The following is a 20,684-nucleotide window of genomic DNA, read 5'->3' as shown; positions in this document are numbered from 1 at the left end:
ATAATGAACATATTTGGATGTCCCTTTGTTCATTAAAGATTGTATTTATTTAATTATATTACTAGACGTTTTTAAACTACATTACCCATAAGCCTCTATCATTGTGTCGATGGGATGTGCGCTGTAAATTGTAGTTCATTGAAGTGTGAAGTTACACTATAGGGTTAGGTTTAGGATCTCGGTAAACGTGTACTTTCTTTCAATATAGCAATACCTCATTGTTAACTGACAGTATTACTGTCGTCAAAACGACAGCAAAACATAGGTTGCGATATGGAGCGCTTTTTATTCTGACCTAAACATTAGTCCAACCACAGCTTGTCCTGCTGGCGCCAAGGAAACGTTAAAGTCACGTCACACTGTCCATATATGGAATTTACAAGCTCTTCCTACATTTGATGTAAGCAAATCCAGGATTTTTTTTCACTGAAAGAAATACAACAACGCTTAATTTCCCTGATCATGTATGTATAAGTTCTGCAATAAAAAATAATAACAATTCATTAATTAATTAATAAATAAAAACAGGCTCTTCCGACCGAAGATAGGCTATGTAACCCTACAGGGATGTTATAATTACAAAAAGAAAAGTAGCCTACTCTTTATAGTTATTCCAGCATGCAGTATTTTGTTTTAAACAGATTAAAATGCGTCTGTAACATTTAAAGATGATTGCACACACTTTGTACTATTTCCCCAAATGTATTGATATGCCAAACTATTTAAAGACTTTAATTTTTATTTTCTTTAAAAAAAAAACAACAACAACCCAGGAGCCACCAGAAAATACATTATTTTCTTTCCTTTGAAGAACACATTGCCCCCAAAAATAAAAAACAATATATATATTTACATGATTCATTTGAAATGATTTTGCTGTGAATAAATGCAAGGCAAATATAAATAGTTAATAACAATTATAAGTATAAATGTTAAAGGAATTAATATATAATATTGTAATTGAACATTTCAAACAGGACTACAACATTTAAGTGACATTTTAATAGCTTTAGTAGTATTCTGTGGTATTTATTCATGGCTGGCATACCAGACCAATAGTTCAAGTAGACTGACTTATACTAAAACAACAAAAAAAGCAAAAATAATGTCTTTGGGAAAGCCATTATGACAAACAGTACTAACTTTGTCCCTTTTGATCTCACACTTCCTGGCTGTTGTGCAGTTCTACCAGAAAGACTCGGGAGGCAAAATAGTGTAACAAGCATGCATTTATTAACAGCCCAGCAAGCAAGTATTGAGATATAAAGTTCTTTGGCATTGGCCCCGTGCATAGCTCGCAATCCGAGGGTACGGAATCTGCATTTCCTGCCTAAAGACGAAGGCAGGGGCGCAGCCGACCCCCTGTGAGGTATGGGGAGGGACCATCCTGGTGGAGGTGGGGAGGATGAAGGTGAATGTATGTGTAAGCATCTGCGAACTCAGACATGTGTACACATTTTTTTTACTACAAGTTTTAGAACACGATTGGATAGATGAGAAGGTCATAAGTGACGTAACAATTGAGTCTTCCCGGCAGAACTTACGCTAAAGCTTTCATTTCATGAAAATTTTAAACACCATTAAGAAAATAAACACAAAAAGAGACTGGGTATTGGACAAAAAACTTTAATGAACAAAAGCAATGAAAAACAAAAACAAAAAAACCCTCAAAAATAAACTTCCAGGTGAGAGTCCAGGTGACTAGGCTGTCATGCTGAAAGCTGGTTGGGATCTGGGGACTTAGGCATAACATGTTGGAATTCACTGGCAGGCTCCCATGTGTCATCCCAGGTTTTGCCACTGTAAAATATCATAAGTGCACAAAATTTCATTAGAACACAGAGGAAAAAAATAAAAATAAAATCACTGTTGGGTTAAATTTAGAGAGTTCATTGAAATGTATTGATGCTTGTTAAAGTAGCATTAACCCTGGTAAAGCCCAGTGGTGGAATGTAACTGAGTACATTTACCGGTACGCAATTTACTTAATAACAAATTTGAGGTACTTGGACTTAATTGGTGTATTTTCATTTAGCACTTTTTTATACAACATTGCATCTCACAGGAAAATATGGTACTTTTTCCTAAACTACAATTGTCTGGCAGCTCTAGTTACACAATTTTCCATACAGTTTCTGTACATTGTGAAAGCCATGTATTTCCAAATTTACTGATTTCAAAATGTTTCTGATTAAGTTGTCATTAGCGGGATGAGGAAAATTTTATGTCATATACGACAGTTTAGAACACAGATCTTATGTTTGATGTTCTTATGTTCCTTTGAAAATAAAATTTCCAGCACATACAACAGGATTCTCCATCGTAGAAAAACTAAATTATGACACATAAACACAAAGAGTTTCAGATGCTGAAAGATAAATTTATGTGTGCATGAATCACTGCTACTTTTGTAATGCATTACAGAGTGGATGTCCTGCAGGCTCAATAATAAGCTAGTTCAGAGCTAGAGCTAGCCGCTAGAGTACTTACTAGAAACAGAAAACATGATCACATCAGGACCATTTTATTGTCCATACATTGGCTGTCTGTCAGCTAATTTGAGAATTCTATTAATTACTCAGAAAGTACTGAATGGTCCAGCTCCTCATTACCTATAATCCATTGTGTTAATCACAAAATTCCAGGAACTTACAAATATAATATTCTAAATGAAAACAAGGAGGTAGATCATTCTCCCATTTGTCTTTAAAATGATGGAATAGTCTTCCGAGCATTCCAAATTAGGACACACTCTCTCAGTCCAGACTAAAGACAGTCCAGATATTTGTCTTTAGTCTGGACTGAGAGAGTGTGTCTGAATTTGGAATGCCCCGAAGACTATTCCATCATTTTTCATCATCGGAATGCATGTCCTAAAGGTTACAAGGGCCTACCTGATGGATCTAGCTCTTCCAAATGCCTTCACCTCATTGCTATTTTCTTCTGAGTACTGACAATCAACCTCACTCCAGTTTCTCTAAAGACTACCTCAGAGGATGATTTACTGATGGGATCAACTACAGGACCAGGGAGTTTTCTCTTGCCACAGACAACACTGACATGAACTTCCATGCTGCTTGCAAGAAACCAGTTGTACTTTGCCTACATTGTATTAGTCATGGAATGGACTAATTTGCATTGCAATGGAATTAAATAATTAATAAAACATAACTTACCACACAGTGCAAGGCAACCAGTGGACTCTCAATTCGGCTTTCCCCTAGACACACAAACACAAGTAATAAGTATTCTAACTGTTTAAGCAATCAATGCATAGGCCATATTGTTGTATTATCTTTGAAAGGTCAGAATCAGTCATTGAGATAAGAAAGCAGCCTAACAGAACATATTTTACCTCATTTATCCGTTCCCCTGTTATACAATCAAAAAGGAACACCTTCTGCCTACTACATTTTCGGCAACCTGAAATAATGAAAAAACAAGGAAAGTTTATTAAGCCATGAATGCCATGCTTTGTAGCTGAATCAGTCCATATTTATAATTTCACATGTGAGGCGATATGCAGTCCTTTCCATTCATGTCAAAGTGAATTTGTCCCTGTTTATGTCAATAAAGCAAAAAGTACAGGATTGGTTTTCCCAAAGTCCTCTTAGCTTAGGTCAGGGTTTGACATTAACCAACGCCCTTGGACATTGGCCACAACTAAATAACTAGATACTGTGAACTGGCTACCAATGATTCGGTAAGCCGATGAATCTAATTTACATTAAGTCAACTGTGACTGGGAGCAAATTTATTAACAGTGTAGAGAAAGTATGTACTATGCAAAAATTTACCTTTTCTTCTGTTCTTCACACATGGCCCCTCCAGACTCAAAGACGTGGGAATGGAAGAGGCAGATGGAGGAGAGACAGAGGCAGAATAGTGTGAAGAGGTAGAGGTGTTTTTCCTTTTCATTTGTCGCAAAGACAGTGGAGGTGGGGAAGAAACTGAAGGAAGAATAGTTGTAAAAGTAGAAGAGGAAGTAGGAAAGAGAGAGGTTGGAGAGAGTTGGGAAGACAGAGGAACAAGGTCAAGAACAAATACTGTCTCAGACTCCTTGAGAGTCGCGGTTTGACTCTCCTCCTCCGCGGTTTGATTCTCCTCCTCCGCGGTTTGATTCTCCTCCTCCGCGGTTTGACTCTCCGCGGTTTGATTCTCCTGCTCCGCGGTTTGACTCTCCTCCGCGGTTTGATTCTCCTCCTCCGCGGTTTGACTCTCCTCCGCGGTTTGATTCTCCTCCTCCGCGGTTTGACTCTCCTCCTCCGCGGTTTGACTCTCCTCCTCCGCGGTTTGATTCTCCTCCTCCGCGGTTTGACTCTCCTCCGCAGTTTGACTCTCCTCCTCCGCGGTTTGACTCTCCTCCGCAGTTTGACTCTCCTCCTCCGCGGTTTGACTCTCCTCCGCAGTTTGACTCTCCTCCTCCGCGGTTTGACTCTCCTCCGCGGTTTGATTTTCTGGTTGCTGTGCTGCTGAGGTTGCTATAATATAAGTTTACGTTCATTTAAAATCTGTACATATTAACAAAGAAATATAGATGTATTCTAAATATTCATAATTTCTAAACCAAAACATTACTTACATTTTGTCAAGATAAATTCATAGGCCCTCCGCATCTTTTCCAAAAAAATTTTAGTGACAGGAGTGGGGTGCAGATGAGTAATTACTTCTGCAACCCATTTATTCGAAGCCCTTTTATCTGGCTTGCCAATAAATAAAATCGGCTTGTATCCCACAGCTTCAAGTTTACTCACCTGAAATGAACAAAAGCAGTAATAACACATTAGTTAAACCCACTGAATTATTCGAAACATCAGTACAATTTTAAACAAGCAATTTTAATTTAAGAACATTTAATGGAGTTGGAGTACAATGCAAGAAAATGTGTCGTAACCTGTTTCATTATGATTATTTTAGAAGAAACATTACTCTTGAACTGAATTCAATCAACGGCCAGTTTCAGATAAAGCCAGAGGTACTCCTGCAGTTTCTGCCATTGCCATCATGACTTACTTGACAGAGAACACAACTTATTGTTACTCTTTAGCACAATTTATAGGTAAAGATGGATTCTTCTATGTATTCAATAATAAGATGTTTTTAAAGGCCAGATCACATTGGTACTTGTCTGATATTCAGTATGAGAAAAACACAGGCTTTCAACTTCACTTCACGTAACACTAATTTATGAAATATTAACATTTTTACTTACTGCAATACGGGCAGAATCAATTATACGCCCAGCATTTCTGCTTTTGAGGACAGATTTCCCCCACTGGCCATCCAGGGACACCAATTTTTCTTTTATTTTATTTTTGGTGGACAGGCTTGCAAAACAGACATGGCAAGTTTTCCTGCTTGCCTGATTGGGAGTCTTGCAGAAAGGGCAGGGCCTGAATTTGGGCCTTGTCATGACTAGACACCAAATATACACGAACACAAACAGACAGAAAGACTCACAACAAAGAGATGGACATATAAAACAAATATATATATATGTAAAGAGAGAGAGAGAGAGAGAGAGAGAGAGAGAGAGAGAGAGAGAGAGAGAGAGAGAGAGAGAGAGAGAGACTGATGAAATACAGGTTAACAAGACGGACGTGGCTCTTAAAAGTGCCTTTGTTTGAGTGTGTGTGTGACTGTGTGTGTATGTGGTGGGGGTTAGAATAAAACAAAATTGAAGCTGCCAAATTTGAAGGACCTAAAGGAAGAAAAAAACAAACAGATTTGAACATTTTACACCAGTATTCTCTTCATCTGTGTTGCCAGAATGGGCTAGAGTGTATGTGATATTGATTTTATTTTATTTTATACAGTTTAATAAACAATAAGTTAATATTGTTAATTACATTTTAGACCAGAACAATGAATAATGCAAGTTTTGCTCTATTTCGCCCCCCCAAAAAAGCCAAAGCCACAGCAGAACTTTTAAATATATAAAATATATATTATATATGAATCAGTCAATACGTTATGACAGCATTACTTATTACATTAATTATACACATTTTTTTTATTTCGTATTGAAAACTTGTGATGAGCCACAAGGTTGTAGTTATGAATTAATTTGTATAGTTTATTATAGATTTATTTGGGTGTTTATTATATCATTTTGTGTGGATTTTAAACAATTACTGGGCTGTAAAACAAACCAATCTGGCAACACCGTTCTTCATCTGAACATTTAACGTTATAATGTTGGATAATAGTTGTGGGCTAATGTAATACTGGAAATCTTACATTCCCTTAGAATTGTACCTTGCATGCATGAACTTGAACAAAAATTAACTTTCAGTATTTGATTAGCTAACTTTGCTAGCCTGCACATTTGGTGTAACGTTAGCAAGCTATATTTTTAATAATGTCTTCTATAATTTACCGTCATGATAAATAATTGTCACCTTACACGTCTAAATGTTCTAAACACAAGTTATTGTCCTGATTCAAAAGTTTTTAATGTGTACATTTAAGAATAGTATCCATCTCTATTAATTAACTCTTATACTTACCGAGTGGTAAATCGCAATGGACCTTGGGATCGCCCCATACAGTGACGTCAGCGTTATTAATTAAGAGGATTTAATAAATATAAATCAATAAATAAACAAAACTTTGATTAATTGAACACAATCGTAGCATATTATATTTATTTATTAACATCAACAAAACGCGATAAAAATACGTTATCCAGCATGCTCTAGTTAAAGCAGTGTCAAAATGAGCGTTGTTAAACTCACCGCTGAATGCTGTTTCTCACCATGTGCGTTGTTAAACTCACCGCTGAAAGCTGTTGCTCGCCAAAATGAGCGTTGTTAAACTCACCGCTGAATGCTGTTTCTCACCATGTGCGTTGTTAAACTCACCGCTGAAAGCTGTTGCTCGCCAAAATGAGCGTTGTTAAACTCATCGCTGAATGCTGTTGCCTATAATCGCGCTAAACCTTTGAGCAGAGGGCAGTTTGATATCAGATTGCGAGAGGTTTTAAACATCAAAAACCAGTTGGAGGGCCATATAAAGATGATCTGGGGTCTGCCATTTGATTAGCCCTGCCATAGATCATTTATTGTAGCCTATTCCTTTTAATTTTGTATTTATTGTAGTCTCGACCCATTCACCGCAGACAACGGGCTGCGTTATGCTTACCCAAGACGTCAAATTTCAACGCCGCAGGCTCCAGTTCATAGATCTATAGAAGTCTATAGGACTACCCTGCACGTTGAAAATTGACGCTAAGGGTACGCCCAGGTCGTTAAAAAGTGACGCCAAGGGGTCCTGGCCAAGCGTCCATATGTGACGACTTGGGAGTGAGAATGTGTTGGTTCAACTGATTCCCGCACCATCTTTAATCTTGTGGTGCTCAATATCATACATTTCTGCCCTTAATTTTTATCTCATTTGACAAAACACCGGTATACCAAATTTCGCAAGCTTGCTTTTGGAGACTTCCCCATATTGGCCGCTTATCTGTTCTCTGTGGATTTCTCTTTCACGCGCGTTCTCCTGATTTGTCAGGCGTCCCTCGACAAATCCGATTTTTCTTTTAACCCAAATCGGACGGGTTGCACTATTAATGCCCTCCTAATTACGGTTTACCAAAAAATCTGTTACGATTGTCTTGGTTCCCCCTAATTAGCCTCAGCACCCAAAAATAGTTCTGCTCCGTGGTGGAACAATTAATTTTCAGGTACCTATCTGTGTGAAATGTCTTGGTCTGTCACAGTTCTCAATTAATTCCAGATTATTTATCTTCTTGAAATATCTTGTTCTGTCACAGACCTCAATTAATTTCAGATTAGTTTCCTCGTATCTGTTTGAAATATCTTGATCTGTACGTAGATCTCAATTAATTTCAGATTACGTACCACAGAAAACAGTTCCCAGCCAATATGGTTCAATTTCACTCTTCCCCCAATTAAACTTAATTTAATTACCTTTACTCAGAGATGTTGTTCCGAGCCACCTTGAGTTCTTTTGATTCCAGTGGTCGATCCTCCCGGGGCTCTGACATCGGCCGGCCTCTCTCTCTCAAGTTTACGAGGTAGAGCTGGAACTTACTCAGTCCAGGTGGCCAAACACCGTCCGATCTCAGGTCCAGGAGGCATCGTCCAAGGAATCCCACTATTCTGACACCAAATTGTTGTGGCAAAAATGCATCAAACAAACATCACTGCGTAAGGGAGACTCAGAGTCAAATTATAAAAATTAGAAGTATTTATTCTTGCAAGAATAGGAGCAGTCTAATACACAGCTGTTACCCTGTGCAGAAGAGTGACACACCCCCAGACAGACACAGGACCTATGACCATGGCTATAGATGTACATTGAATAGACGGATGTGAATAAAGTTCACTGAGATTTTGGTGATTCGGACAGGTCTAACATATTTGAGTGATTAAATACTGTTGTTATTAACCTGTCTCCCTTAACACTAGAGGCAGTCCAGATGGAGGTGACTCTTGAATGTGCCTTTCCTAAGCTCCAGAAAAAAAACAGCTGAGTTCTGTTGAAGAAAACTGATTGTGTGATGGGAAAGAGCGGGTCATCAGTGGGTACGAGTGACCTGCCCAACGACGGGGAAGATCTTCCTGGCCAGGGGACTATACCTAAGGCAGGGAGGTCACGCAATAACACTGGACACCTCCGGATGGAGGTGTTAATATGTGAGAAGGTATGAGAGTTGAGCGCTGATTACCGGAGGCCACCGGGGTCAGCAGATCATTGGGAGGTCAGATGCTTTGTGAGGAATCGCGACGGTCTGACCCAAGAGAATGTGAGTTCCTCTCTATATCACTCACCAGAGAAAAACCCCGCAATTCACTGTATGGCTTGTTTTCAATTGTGACAAGTCTGATGGAAATTATAGATAAAAAGCTAATGGAAAATGTGCTTTCAAGAGCCAGCTGAGACCATCGAGCTGATTGTCATTATTTGTTGGGGAGACAGTAACATAACTTATTAATTTATATCAGGAACATGTTGGTTGCCTTATGGGCAAGGGAAATTATAGAAGTTGATTTTGAACTAATGTGTCTATAAGATGGTTTTAACTCCTGAAGGCTAGACATGGTGGTGGTTAAATATTAAGACAGTTTTTGTAAGAGTCTGGATAACAAAGGATGGGTGAATTGAGAATTTATACAAGTATTCAAACTAAAGATAACCTTATAAATACTCATAGCATAATGTATTTTAGATTGTTGTAATGGTTCTAATTTGAGTTAAACATTTGTATATTAACATTTGTGAACTATTAAGGGTTCTATGATTAATTAAGTTTCAGTCTTAGGAGGCTGTTTGAAAAGATTATTTGTGTAAGAGAGACTGCTGAGTGGAGGAAGGGATTGGGACGCTGTTTGTCTTTCTGTTATCAGGCCTGGTAAGGCAAGCTTAAACAAAATAATGATAATGAACCAAAACAAAGCAGCTGACTTTTCTAAAGACAAAATAATGAACATTTGGAACGGAAAGGCCATGTAAAATTATATAAAATCTACAGGAAAATGTGAAGTTTAAAGCTTATTTAAACCTTAAATATTATACTTTTAGAGTTAATTAATAAAAAAAGCAAACATTGGACATGAGCAGTTAACATATGTGTGTCTAGCATGAGTGTGTGTGATGGTGACAGCACTTTGTCTTGTATGTGGTAGTTTGGGGTACTAATATTCCGCCTGAATAGTGTGTATATTGTGTCTTTAACCTCTGGAGAGTGTTTTATCATTACAGATGGGTTAAGGCAAGTGACAAGTTTTAAAGAAGGCAAATGCTGAGTGAATCTGATGAGAAGATGATAGAGAACATGGGACAAGCTTTAAGTTGATTGGTCATCACGCTCTGTCTGTAAGTAATGACGTTTGTCATTTATGATGTGGATTTGAATTACTTTATGGATCAGTTTAGGTATTTATGTAAATTGGAATTATGGATTATATCGCCGTCCATCATGGGTTGAAATAAAAGAAGATGTTATAGATTTGACGGCAACAACAAAGTGACACATTGGCTAAGTCGATATCAAATTATGCAGAGAGCCATTTATGATTATTGTAAACAGGAGGAGAATGTTTTTGGACTGACAGAAACAATTGACTTTAAAAATGGTTGTAGAGGACTGAGTTGTAAGACCAAACAACAGACCTGAAAAAGCAGGATACGTGGCGAGACTGAGGGCTGTTGCCCTTCAAATACTTCGATAAGAAAATGAAATTGTGGCTTTAAGTGAAGAATGTACTATTTTTGTTTCAGAGGGTGATGTTTTCAGAGAAAGATGTCTGGAGGAAGTTTGTCTGAAGGACAACGTTTGGGTTAGTGTTGAGGGCAGACTTTATCCAAGACACTATGTTAAATGTTATGTTAAATTGATGATCGAGTTGTGTCGACCATCAAAAGGGGGATGGTATAACAATTGCCAAATATGGTTTATTAAGGGGTTCACATTTGCTGAATAAATGTTGGGAGAACACTATAGGGTAATTGGGTAAAAGCCCTGAAAGAAGCCAGTCTTCTGCCTAACAAAATTGCTGTCTGGATTGTTTTCAACAGGTTACGCCAGAGCATCGAAGGCCACGGGAGCACAGTAGACAAAAGAAACTACGTACTTTACTATCTGACAATAACCTCGAAATTTGTTTTTCTTTACAGAGAACATGCAGGTTTGGGAGACAGGGCAAAATGAATTTTGCTAACTGTCCTGGCCTGGGTTATTATTGTGGCAGAAAGGGGCTACACCTTGAGCATAACTAAACATTTTCCTTTTGCAGAATGTCAGGATGGATTGCATCAAAGCTGAACTGATTCTGTTTCCAAATGTATGAATATTGACTTGTTAACGTAAGCAAAGTGTTTTTCAGGGGAAAAGGACTTCGACTTTATTTAGCAAGAAATGTCTAATGATAATATGTTTCAGTTTGTAAACAGATGGTGAAAATTCCACAGGTCACACCAAAAGGGACGAGGGAAAGACAAGCGGTCACTAACAAAATACTTAAAGTCTCCATTCACAGGTGACAGCAAGCAGGGAATGGTTAATTCCAGTGGGGGTGCGGTAGTGATCTCAGGAGTCCATGGGGCGAACGAGATGATCAACATGCCTGGAGGAGGATGTGGACCAACTAATGAATTAAGAATGTGTTTTTGTGATGATTTTGAGGATTTTATCTGATTATATTGAAATAGAGCTTAGTATTGATATTGGTATATGACAAATGATTTGATTGGTTACTGATTCATTAGAAAATATTTAAGGCAAATGTTTTCAGGAAGAGAAGATCCATTAATTCATGTAAATTATAGGGATTATTATTGAAGCTTATCAAGTAGAACCACTGCCTGATTGAATTAAAAGTAAAAGAACAAAATATGGTTAGGGAAATGGATATGGGGAAAATGTTGAATGTGTATGAGTTATGATTGTATGTGTTATTCTGATCATTTTGTTATTCATGGGTGAATATGAGAAAACTGGAATGTCTGTTCAATTGGTGAAAATTACAGTCTATCTGAATGATGATGGGGATGAACAAAATTATGCAGATGATTCAAATAGAGATTACAGTTAAATGTGTTGATGTTTTCTTTTTCTTTCTGAGAACGATTGATATGTAAAGAGGGTTAAAAGCAGCAGTCATCCGTGTTGCGAGATGGCGTACAAGGACAGGATTTGAAACTGAGGGATTTTTTTATTTTTATGCTTTACCATTTGCATTATATCTGTTTGTTTTCCTACTGTGCTATAACTATTTATTCCTTACTAGTGTGACTGAGGGTTCGAAGTTTCGAGAGCTCGGGAACAGCGTTTCCCAGTTCAGCCTGGCATTAGTAAATTGTTTACTTGCTTGCTAAATAATTATGGGGCTTTTCTCCAACAAAAACAGCCTTATGCTTCTTCATTCTAAACTTTTTCTTCACAGGTTCAAGGAGAGTGATCTTTTATGATGTGTGATGTAATGACTTGAACTTGCATTTATTGTTATTGTTATTATTATTATTATGTTTGATTAATAATGATAAAAAGTGAGGAGTTGTAGTGGAAGTTTTATGATATTCATTGATCTTTAGTAAAATATAGATGATTCAAAGAATGTCACATGTGTGACTCTCACTTGTAGAGAGAGAAGATGATGTTTATGTACCTGGGGAGGCAGAAGGGAGAGACACTCCAGAGAACAGACGAACAAGGACCTCTGACCTAGATATCAGAAGGCCATTTGGTGAAGGGGGGCTTAGGAGTTGGCCCTAGTGACGAATTGAAACTAGTGTTATGGCTTCTTTGTCTATGGAAACCTACTGGATGGAAAACTACTGGGAGGATTAGACTGCTCCTATTCTTGCAAGAATAAATACTTCTAATTTTTATAATTTGACTCTGAGTCTCCCTTACACAGTGATGTTTGTTTGATGAATTTTTGCCACAACAATCGTCTAAAGCAGGAGGTTGGGCTTAGTGGCATGGTCTTACGCTGGTTCTATTCATATCTTTCAAATAGGTCTGTCTCAGTTAAAATTGGTAACTACTCATCACCTTCAGTACCACTATCATGCGGGCTTCCACAAGGGTCCATACTGAGTCCTATTCTATTTTCCTTGTATATGTTACCTTTGGGCTCTATTTTCAGGAAATATGAGATCACATATCACTGTTATGCTGACGACACTCAAATGTATGTCCCACTACATCCTCTTGATTAGTCTTGTTCCAACCTTGTAAAGTGTCTTGATGAGGTAAAGTGCTGGATGGCTAAGAATTTTCTCCACTTAAATGAGAGCAAAAACTGATGTTGTTGTTTTCGGCCCTCTTGGCTCTTCACCACTTATCTCTACCTATTTGGGGCCACTATCCAGAAATGTTCACCCATGTGCAAAAAATCTGGGTGTATTTTTCAACTCAGAATTAAAGTTTACAAAACAAGTTAGTGCTGTGGTGAAAAGTAGTTTCTACTACTTAAGATTAATAGCGAAAATGAAACCTAAGCTCTCATCTAGGGATTTGGAGACGATTATCCATGCTTTTATATCATCCAGATTGGACTATTGTAACGTGGTATATTTGGGACTCTCTCAGTCATTGCTGAATCGATTGCAGCTGGTTCAAAATGCCGCAGCAAGACTATTGACCAGTATGAGAAAGAGTGATAGAATCACCCTGTAGTGGAAATTTTCCGTGATTACTCTGTATTTCAGTGATTCCTAATGATGGCCCCATCTGTTTTCTCACTTGCAGTGAGAGGGGGCTTTGTGATAATTTACTGTGTTGGGGAGTCAGTGAGGGTAAGGAAAAGCACATGGTCAAAGGGTCATCTTGAGTGCATTTGTACTTTATAGCCTAAAGGTTAAGGGGGCATTTACCCCTCGTGAGCCAGTGAAAGAATAAGGAAGACAAACTGGTATCTATCTCTCTCTCGGAGGGGAGGGAAATAAGTAAAAGGCCTTGGGGGAATAAGATATAAAATGGACAGAGACTGCTTCTCCTTATCTCTCCTCACTGACTCGCTTATGTGTATTGGTGACGAGGATCTCTCTTGCAAGAGAATAAATACTTTATAACTTTTAATTTGATTCTGAGTGTCCCTTATTCAGTGATGATGTTTGTTTGAATTTTTGCCACAACAATTTGGTGTCAGAATAGTGGGATTTCTTGGACGTGATTCCGGGACTGACGGACGGGCGGCGGCTGATCACCTTGGTACTGAAAAGTTCCAACCCTACCTCGAGAAAAGAATTGAGAGACGAGGGACCGTTTCCGCCGTTAGGACCGGATCCGGCCACTGGAATCGAAAGAACTCGAGTGGCACAGAACAGCATCTCTGAATAAGGTAATTAAATTCGGTTTAATTGGGGGAAGAGTGAAACTGAACCATATTGGCTGAGGGCTGTTTGTTTTGTGGTACGGAATCTGAAATTAATTGAGATCTACGTACAGATCAAGATATTTCAAACAGATACGAGGAAAATAATCTGAAATTAATTGAGGTCTGTGACAGAACAAGATATTTCAAGCAGATAAATAATCTGGAATTAATTGAGAACTGTGACAGACCAAGACATTTCATACAGATAGGTACCTGAAAATTAATTGTTCCACCACGGAGCGAATTATTTTCGGGTGCTGAAGCTAATTAGGGGGAACCAGGACAATTGTAACAGATTTTTTGGTGAACCATAATTAAGAGTGCATTAATAGTGCAACCCGACCGATTTGGGTTAAAAGAAAAAATCGGATTTGCTGGGGACGCCTGACAAATCAAGAGAACACGCGCAAAAGAGAAATCCACAAAGAACAGAGAGCAGCCAAAATGGGAATGTCTCAGAGCAAGATTATGAAATATGATACACCGGTGTACTACCAAATGAGAAAACATTATGGTCAGAAATGTATGCAAGATATTGAGAAATTAATCAAGCATCATGATTTTCCCGAAGAGGGAACATTGAGCCTCACGAGGCTGAAAGTGGTGAGAGACTCAGTGGAAAAGAGTAGTGAGGCAGGAGGCGAGAGAAGCCGCACAGAGAGAAGCGGACGAGCAGACCAAGGCGCAGCTAGCACTGGCATTACAACAGCTAGCGGTGGAAACGGCGAAGGCTGTGCAACAAGTGCAAACAGCGCAGCAAACGTCCAGTCACGGGGCACAGGGCGAGGAGGACGAAGGAGCCAAGCCGAAGAAAATCGTCACAAGATCACAGGTCAGAGATGAAAGTGTTAACATCACAGCTCCGATGGTGGAAGTGGCGGGACCGGACGGCTCGGTGATGGTCTACAGACCGTGGACTGTGACGGACATGAAAGAAGCGATGGCTCATCTGCCGAGCCCGGACGACGCAGGTGACAGATTTTCAAGCGAACTAGTCACTTTCTGTCAGGAGTTCAGCCCCACCACACAAGAACTGAAACGGCTGTTAGCCGTGAAACTGGGGGCCACGAACTGGCACAAAGTGAGTTGCCACATGCCAACAATCGAACAACGAAGAGTGCATGGAGAGTGGATGCATGGAACCAACACACAGTATCGAGACGCAGTGAAAACCCTCACAGACGAATTAAAAAAGGCTTTCCCAGCACGAGTGGACACAGAAAAGATCAACAGCTGTCGCCAGGTGAGAGAAGAGTCCGTTCGTGACTATTATGCCAGACTTTTTGATGCATTTCAGAAACACAGCGGTATGACAGAGCCGAAGGACAGGGGAGTGCAGCCAAGCACTGTGCACCACGTCCAGACCTGTTGGACACACCTTTGGAGAATTGTGACAATGTCCTCTTTGTGGATGGATCAGCGTCGAAAGATCCACAAACAGGCTTGAATAAGGTTGGTTTCGCGGTTACTACTGAATTTGACGTGTTGAAATCTGGCAAATTGCCATCAAATTATTCGGCTCAGGCAGCTGAATTGGTTGCTCTGACAGAAGCGTGTAAATTAATGACTGACAAATGTGTGACGATTTACACAGACTCGCGTTACGCATTCGGGATTACGCATGACTTCGGGGCAATTTGGGCACACAGGAATTTTTTGAAATCGGATGGACATCCGATATTGAACGCCTCACTTGTGTCTGAGCTTTTGGATGCCATTCTTTTGCCAGACAAGGTTGCTATATGCAAATGCGCAGCGCACTCTAACGATAAAAGCTTTATCTCCATAGGAAACGCGAGAGCCGACGCGGCGGCGAAGGCCGCGGCGACGAAGGAGACTAAAGAAACAACTTGTGCTTTGGTATCTGTGACTAACCCTGACATTTCTCTTTGTTTAGAAAGTATGCAGACTTTCTCCACAGGAGCAGAAAAACAGAAATGGAGGTCGTCTGGCTGCGGCCTCCAGGGGGGTGTGTGGATGAGTGATGATGGCATTCCTTGTTTACCCAAGCACTTCTTTCAGCATTACGCTAAGTTGACACATGGGCGGGACCACGTGTCCAAGGGAGTGATGGTAATGCAGATGAAAGATTTATGGTTCACCAAGGGGTTTACAGTGTTTGCTGAAAATTTTTGCAAAAGATGTGTCATTTGCAACACACACAATGTGGCAAGAGGCATAAAAACACCCTTAGCATCTCAACCAGCCCCAGCAGGTCCGTTTGAATATCTAATGATGGATTTCATCGAGTTAACCCCTTGTGGGAGACTGAAACACTGTCTGGTGATGGTTGACATGTGGTCAAAATGGGTTGAGGTCTTCCCAACCTCGCAACAAGATTCGGCAGCAGTGGCAAAGGCCCTGTTAACCGAGATTGTTCCGAGATGGGGAATTCCAAGAAAAATCAGCTCTGACAATGGCAGACATTTTGTAAATGCTGCAATAAAGCAGTTAGGAGAGTTCTTGGGCATTGATATGAGAACGCACTGCAGTTACGCGCCCTCATCAGGAGGGGCAGTAGGGAGAAGCAACCAGACAATCAAGAACAAATTGGCAAAATGTTGCGAAGAGACAGGTCTGTCTTGGGTTAAGGCCCTACCAATTGTACTGATGTACATGAGAATGAGAAAAAGAGTGAAAACAAACTTGAGCCCATTTGAAATTTTGTTTGGCAGACCACCATTCATGGGCATAGAAGGGGGTAGGCAACGACTGCCATCAACGGATGTGTGTGAGAGTGACATGTTGAATTACTGCAAAGGAATGTCGTGTCTGTTATCAAACTTTTCTGTGCAGGTGAAAGCTACCCAGGGGAAAGTTGCTGTGACGTTCTTACACGAGGTCAGGCCTGGCGATTTCGTGGTGATTCGTGATCACAGGAGAAAGAGCTGGAAGGCGAAAAGGTGGCTTGGACCTTTCCATGTGCTTCTGGTGACGCACACGGCGGTGAAGGTCGCGGAGAGGGCCACGTGGGTCCACGCAAACCATTGCAGGAAGGTGCCGCCCATTGCGGAGGCGGAGCAATCGCAGGAGGAGGGTCAACGCCAATGAACGTCAAGATCCAGCTTTGAACAGCAAGTACCATTATCTGCACAAGAGCAAGGCCATGCAAAAGACACAACAAAGCCTGAAGTCAGAGAAAAACAATTGTGTGGTGTGAAAAGGTACAGACTGAAAAACAAACAAGATTAAAAATTCTTAGCGCCAGACTGCAAACGAAATCCGGCTGAAAACCGGTGACAACAGAACAGATAAGACTTTTGGTGCTTTAAAGACTGTATTTCTCTAACACTTTCTGGTCATACAGCTGAACTTTTGATCAGAGTGACTGAGAACATGGAGCGTACGAGACCGTGGCATCCATTCAGAGTGCCAGGATTGTGTGGCCTGGTTAAGACCACATGCATAATGACTGTGTTGTCAGTGACAATTTGCTTGCTAATACTGCACTTCACAGCAGGTTTGAAAGTGTTACCAACAGGAGATCAAACCAACAGGACTGCGATAACAGAGAGGAACAACACAACTCAACAACGTGCTAGGAGAGACACATTCGAGGTGGAACCAGCGAGGGGTCTCGAGGGGAGCACGGTGACGGTTCAAGACGGATCAAATGTGAGTTTCAGTTGCAACCCCTATCAAAAGAACTGTCCAGGCTGTGAGGGACGCAGCGAGGAGTACGCAGGCTTCTACTTCTGCGAACACCCATGTAAGTGGGGCGACGTGAAAGCATACGCTGCCAACTTCAAGTGGGGCAAAGACAAAAGATTCCAGGTATTTGCAAAACACAGACTAAGCAACAACAGGTACGGGATGACGGTCGAGCTAACACAAGTAAGACTGTCAGACCAAGGCAAGTACTACTGTGGACTAGATTTAGAGGGAAAGGACTGGTATGAAGAAATTTACATTATTGTAAATGAGGCAGTCCCAACTTTAAAACCTTTTGTAACACCTGAGGTCGAACGAGAAGCAAGGGACGAGCTGGCATGGATGGAGAACGGAGACATGGGAAAGGGTCAGGGAAATCCTGAAGTACAGAAAGCCATGATGAAGTGTCAAGGTAACAAGGCCTGTGCTCTGGCTATGTTGCAGAAAGAAGAATTAGAGATAACGACGAGCTGCTGGCTTTGTTTGCAAATGTCACACGCGTGGAAGGCTGTCCCACTGACTGTAGCAACAGCTAATGTAACAAAGTGTCTGATTCCACAGCAAATGACTGATGTGCTTTTAGCAGCAGCTGAGCTGGAGAAAGGAGAGACACCAACGAAACAACCTGAGGACAGCTGTGACAACATTCGACGATATAACAACACTGATATAGCAATTCCACCACTTAGAGTAACACATGAGAAAGGTGATGTGTGCGTTTGTTCAGATGCACAGAGACTTTTCACAACAGGATGGTCTGACTGCAGGGTCAGGGTCAGAAGCATTTTTTTTTAAAGATTGTGGTATCGTCAGCAAGCGGACTGATGATGATATCCTTACCCGCAATAGAAATTCCTTGTATAGCACTGATACCGACATGAGTTGTGAGAATTTGTGTACAAAGTAAAAAGAGATAAGGGGAAATCAGGCATCCCTGACAAATGCCCCGTTCCAGATTAAATCTAGGAGAAGTTCCATTTTTTAGTTTGATAGCGCTATTTCCATTAACATAAAAGGTTTTAATTGCTTTGCAGAAAAAGTCCCCAAAACCAAATTTCTCTAAAGACAGAAAAATAAATTGGTGCTCTATTGTGTCAAAAGCCTTATAAAAATCTAAGAGGAGGATGAAGTCATCTTCAGATATCAAGTAAGAGTAGTCAAGAATATCTAATACAAGTCTAATATTGTTAGAGATGTGCCTGTTCCTCATAAATCCTGATTCTGTCTCATCTATAATTGTGTCAAGAGTTTCTTTAATTCTCCTGGCAAATATAGACGCCATTATTTTGTAATCATTGTTTAGCAGACAAATGGGTCTCCAGCTGTCAATAAAAAGCACATATTTTCTAGGCTTGGGAATCAATGTAACCAGCCCTTGAGTGAGGCTAGGAGGTAGGGTATCATTCTCTATACTCTCCATAAAAACCTGTAGTAAAAATGGGGCTAAGAGATCTGAGAACGCTTTGAAAAATTCTGCAGTTAAACCGTCAGTGCCGGGGGATTTTTTTTTAGTAGAGCAATCGAATCAGTGACCTCTGCAAGAGGTATGAGGGGTGGATTTATGAAATCTTTTAAATTTCTATAAATAAATAAACATTTATTTAAATAGGCTTTTTACAAAAAAACAGTATTTGATGTAATATTCACTTTATAAAAGACCCAGATTTCTAACTTTAATGTAAGAGGGGTGTCACAATAATCTTTGTCTGCCACATCAATCTTTCTTACATTATTTACTGAGTTAAGAAATTGAAACGTAACTTCTTTATTATATTTTGAGCTGTATAAATTGCTATAAAATTTTGAGCAAAAATCTGAAATTTATTTAGCGTCCTCAGTAACGACCCCATTAATATTTAAATTAGAGATGTTTTTTTTTTTTAGATCGGTATCTTCCAAGACGGAAAAAGTAAGCAGAATTTTGCTCCCCCTCCTCCAGCCATCTCTTCCTAGACCTTACTTTTACTCGCTCCCTCTGCTTTTTGTCGATATAACTTGTCTAATTTGTTTTGGAGTTGTAAAAGAAGTATCCTCCTCTAAAACTTCCTCAGGGGGTCTCTGATAAAATGAGGAAATTTTATTTATGACTTCATCTTCTTCTGCTCTTTTAGCTTTTGCAAAAGAGGTTCCATACTGTCTCAAGACTATTCCTGACTCAAATTTAAGTAGTTCCCAGTTAGTGTTGTAGGATTTTTCCTTTTTAGCCTTGTTGTAAAAAAAAAAAGTGTAACTAACTATCCAGACTCGTTTTGCCGGTGTGCTGGACGACAAAGATGCCCTTCTCGCAGCTGTCAGTTATCCAAAATTCAAACTCTGATGGCTGAGAGATGCAGGTAAGAGGGAGCGAGTAAAAGAGCTTCTGACAGAGGAGTGCCGCCTGCAGCACAGCTGCCCTGTCAGTGTGCCCACCAACACCTGCCAGCCAAGGTGAGATGGACTTTTTCACTTTTGAGGCAGAGCCAGAGGAGACCTACTCTGAAGGTCATAGGCTGACCTCAGGTAGTCCATGACTTCATTTTCTGCAGAGTCTGCATCAGTTTCCAAACATAAAGAAAATGTTTTGAAGTATAACACTCCAACCCCATCAAGTGCTCATGTGGAGCAGCTTTTCAGTCTGGGAGGTTTGGTGCTCACGCCTAAGAAATAGACTTTCTGTGACAAGAGGTTTGAGAAGCTTCTGTAAATGAGGTACAACCACTGGTTTACTCGTCCCACTCCACTGTTTCACTCATAACATCGATTACAACATAAGATTAGGCCAAAGTAACAAAAGTAGGCATAATATACTCCTTGCTGCTCTAATGCTGTGAACAACAGGTTTAATGTTCATAAAACACGTTAAAAAGAATTGAATAATTACATTTATAAACAATGTAGATTATAAATAGTAAGTTTTGCCATTACAGTTAACAAATATCTGTAACGGTCATCAGCTGGAGTGCCCTCGAGAACCACCAGAGGACACTCCGGCCGTTTCTCAATACCAAGTACGCAAACTTCGGACTTGCGTCCTTGGTAGTTCAGACTTGCCAAGTTCGACTTAGGAGAACGAACTCCCGAGGACGAGAGGACGCAAGTCCGGTTATTCTGCAAATGGGACAGCGGCGTTCTTGATCGCGTCACTCAGCACGCTCTGGCTACTCCGGTTATCTCTTTATGTATATTTTAGGCAACAATAAAACGAAA

The 20,684-nt window shown here is 40.1% G+C and overlaps 2 protein-coding genes across 7 annotated transcripts; one reads left to right on the top strand and one right to left on the bottom strand.

Annotated features, from left to right (window-relative positions):
- Window positions 1-1,661: 1,661 nt before the first annotated feature.
- LOC307011790 (uncharacterized protein) lies at window positions 1,662-4,616 on the bottom strand (the record flags this gene model as incomplete). The annotated part of the gene is made up of 5 exons (XM_079637802.1): window positions 1,662-1,800; window positions 3,177-3,220; window positions 3,356-3,423; window positions 3,798-4,481; window positions 4,583-4,616. 5 exons carry the CDS (start codon window positions 4,614-4,616, stop codon window positions 1,710-1,712), a joined length of 921 nt encoding a protein of 306 aa, XP_079493928.1. The 3' UTR covers window positions 1,662-1,709.
- Window positions 4,617-9,716: 5,100 nt separating this feature from the next.
- On the top strand, window positions 9,717-18,840 carry LOC307011221 (uncharacterized protein). Of its 6 annotated transcripts, none has more exons than XM_079636633.1 (3): window positions 9,717-9,840; window positions 13,620-13,811; window positions 16,644-18,821. In XM_079636633.1, the coding sequence occupies exon 3, from the start codon at window positions 17,184-17,186 to the stop codon at window positions 18,291-18,293; it is 1,110 nt and encodes a 369-aa protein (XP_079492759.1). In that variant the 5' UTR covers window positions 9,717-9,840; window positions 13,620-13,811; window positions 16,644-17,183; the 3' UTR covers window positions 18,294-18,821. The 6 variants fall into 6 exon arrangements, 5 of the variants coding, with proteins under 5 accessions (XP_079492759.1, XP_079492758.1, XP_079492760.1 ...); XM_079636632.1 differs by having other exon boundaries at window positions 9,720-10,304; XM_079636634.1 differs by having other exon boundaries at window positions 9,722-9,840; window positions 13,625-13,811.
- Window positions 18,841-20,684: the final 1,844 nt, after the last annotated feature.

Source organism: Phoxinus phoxinus (assembly GCF_949152265.1).
Source record: "Phoxinus phoxinus genome assembly, chromosome: 15".
Classification (NCBI taxonomy): domain Eukaryota; kingdom Metazoa; phylum Chordata; class Actinopteri; order Cypriniformes; family Leuciscidae; genus Phoxinus; species Phoxinus phoxinus.
The sequence above is the reverse complement of the archived record's forward strand: the minus strand, read 5'-3'. Positions and strand labels throughout refer to the sequence as shown.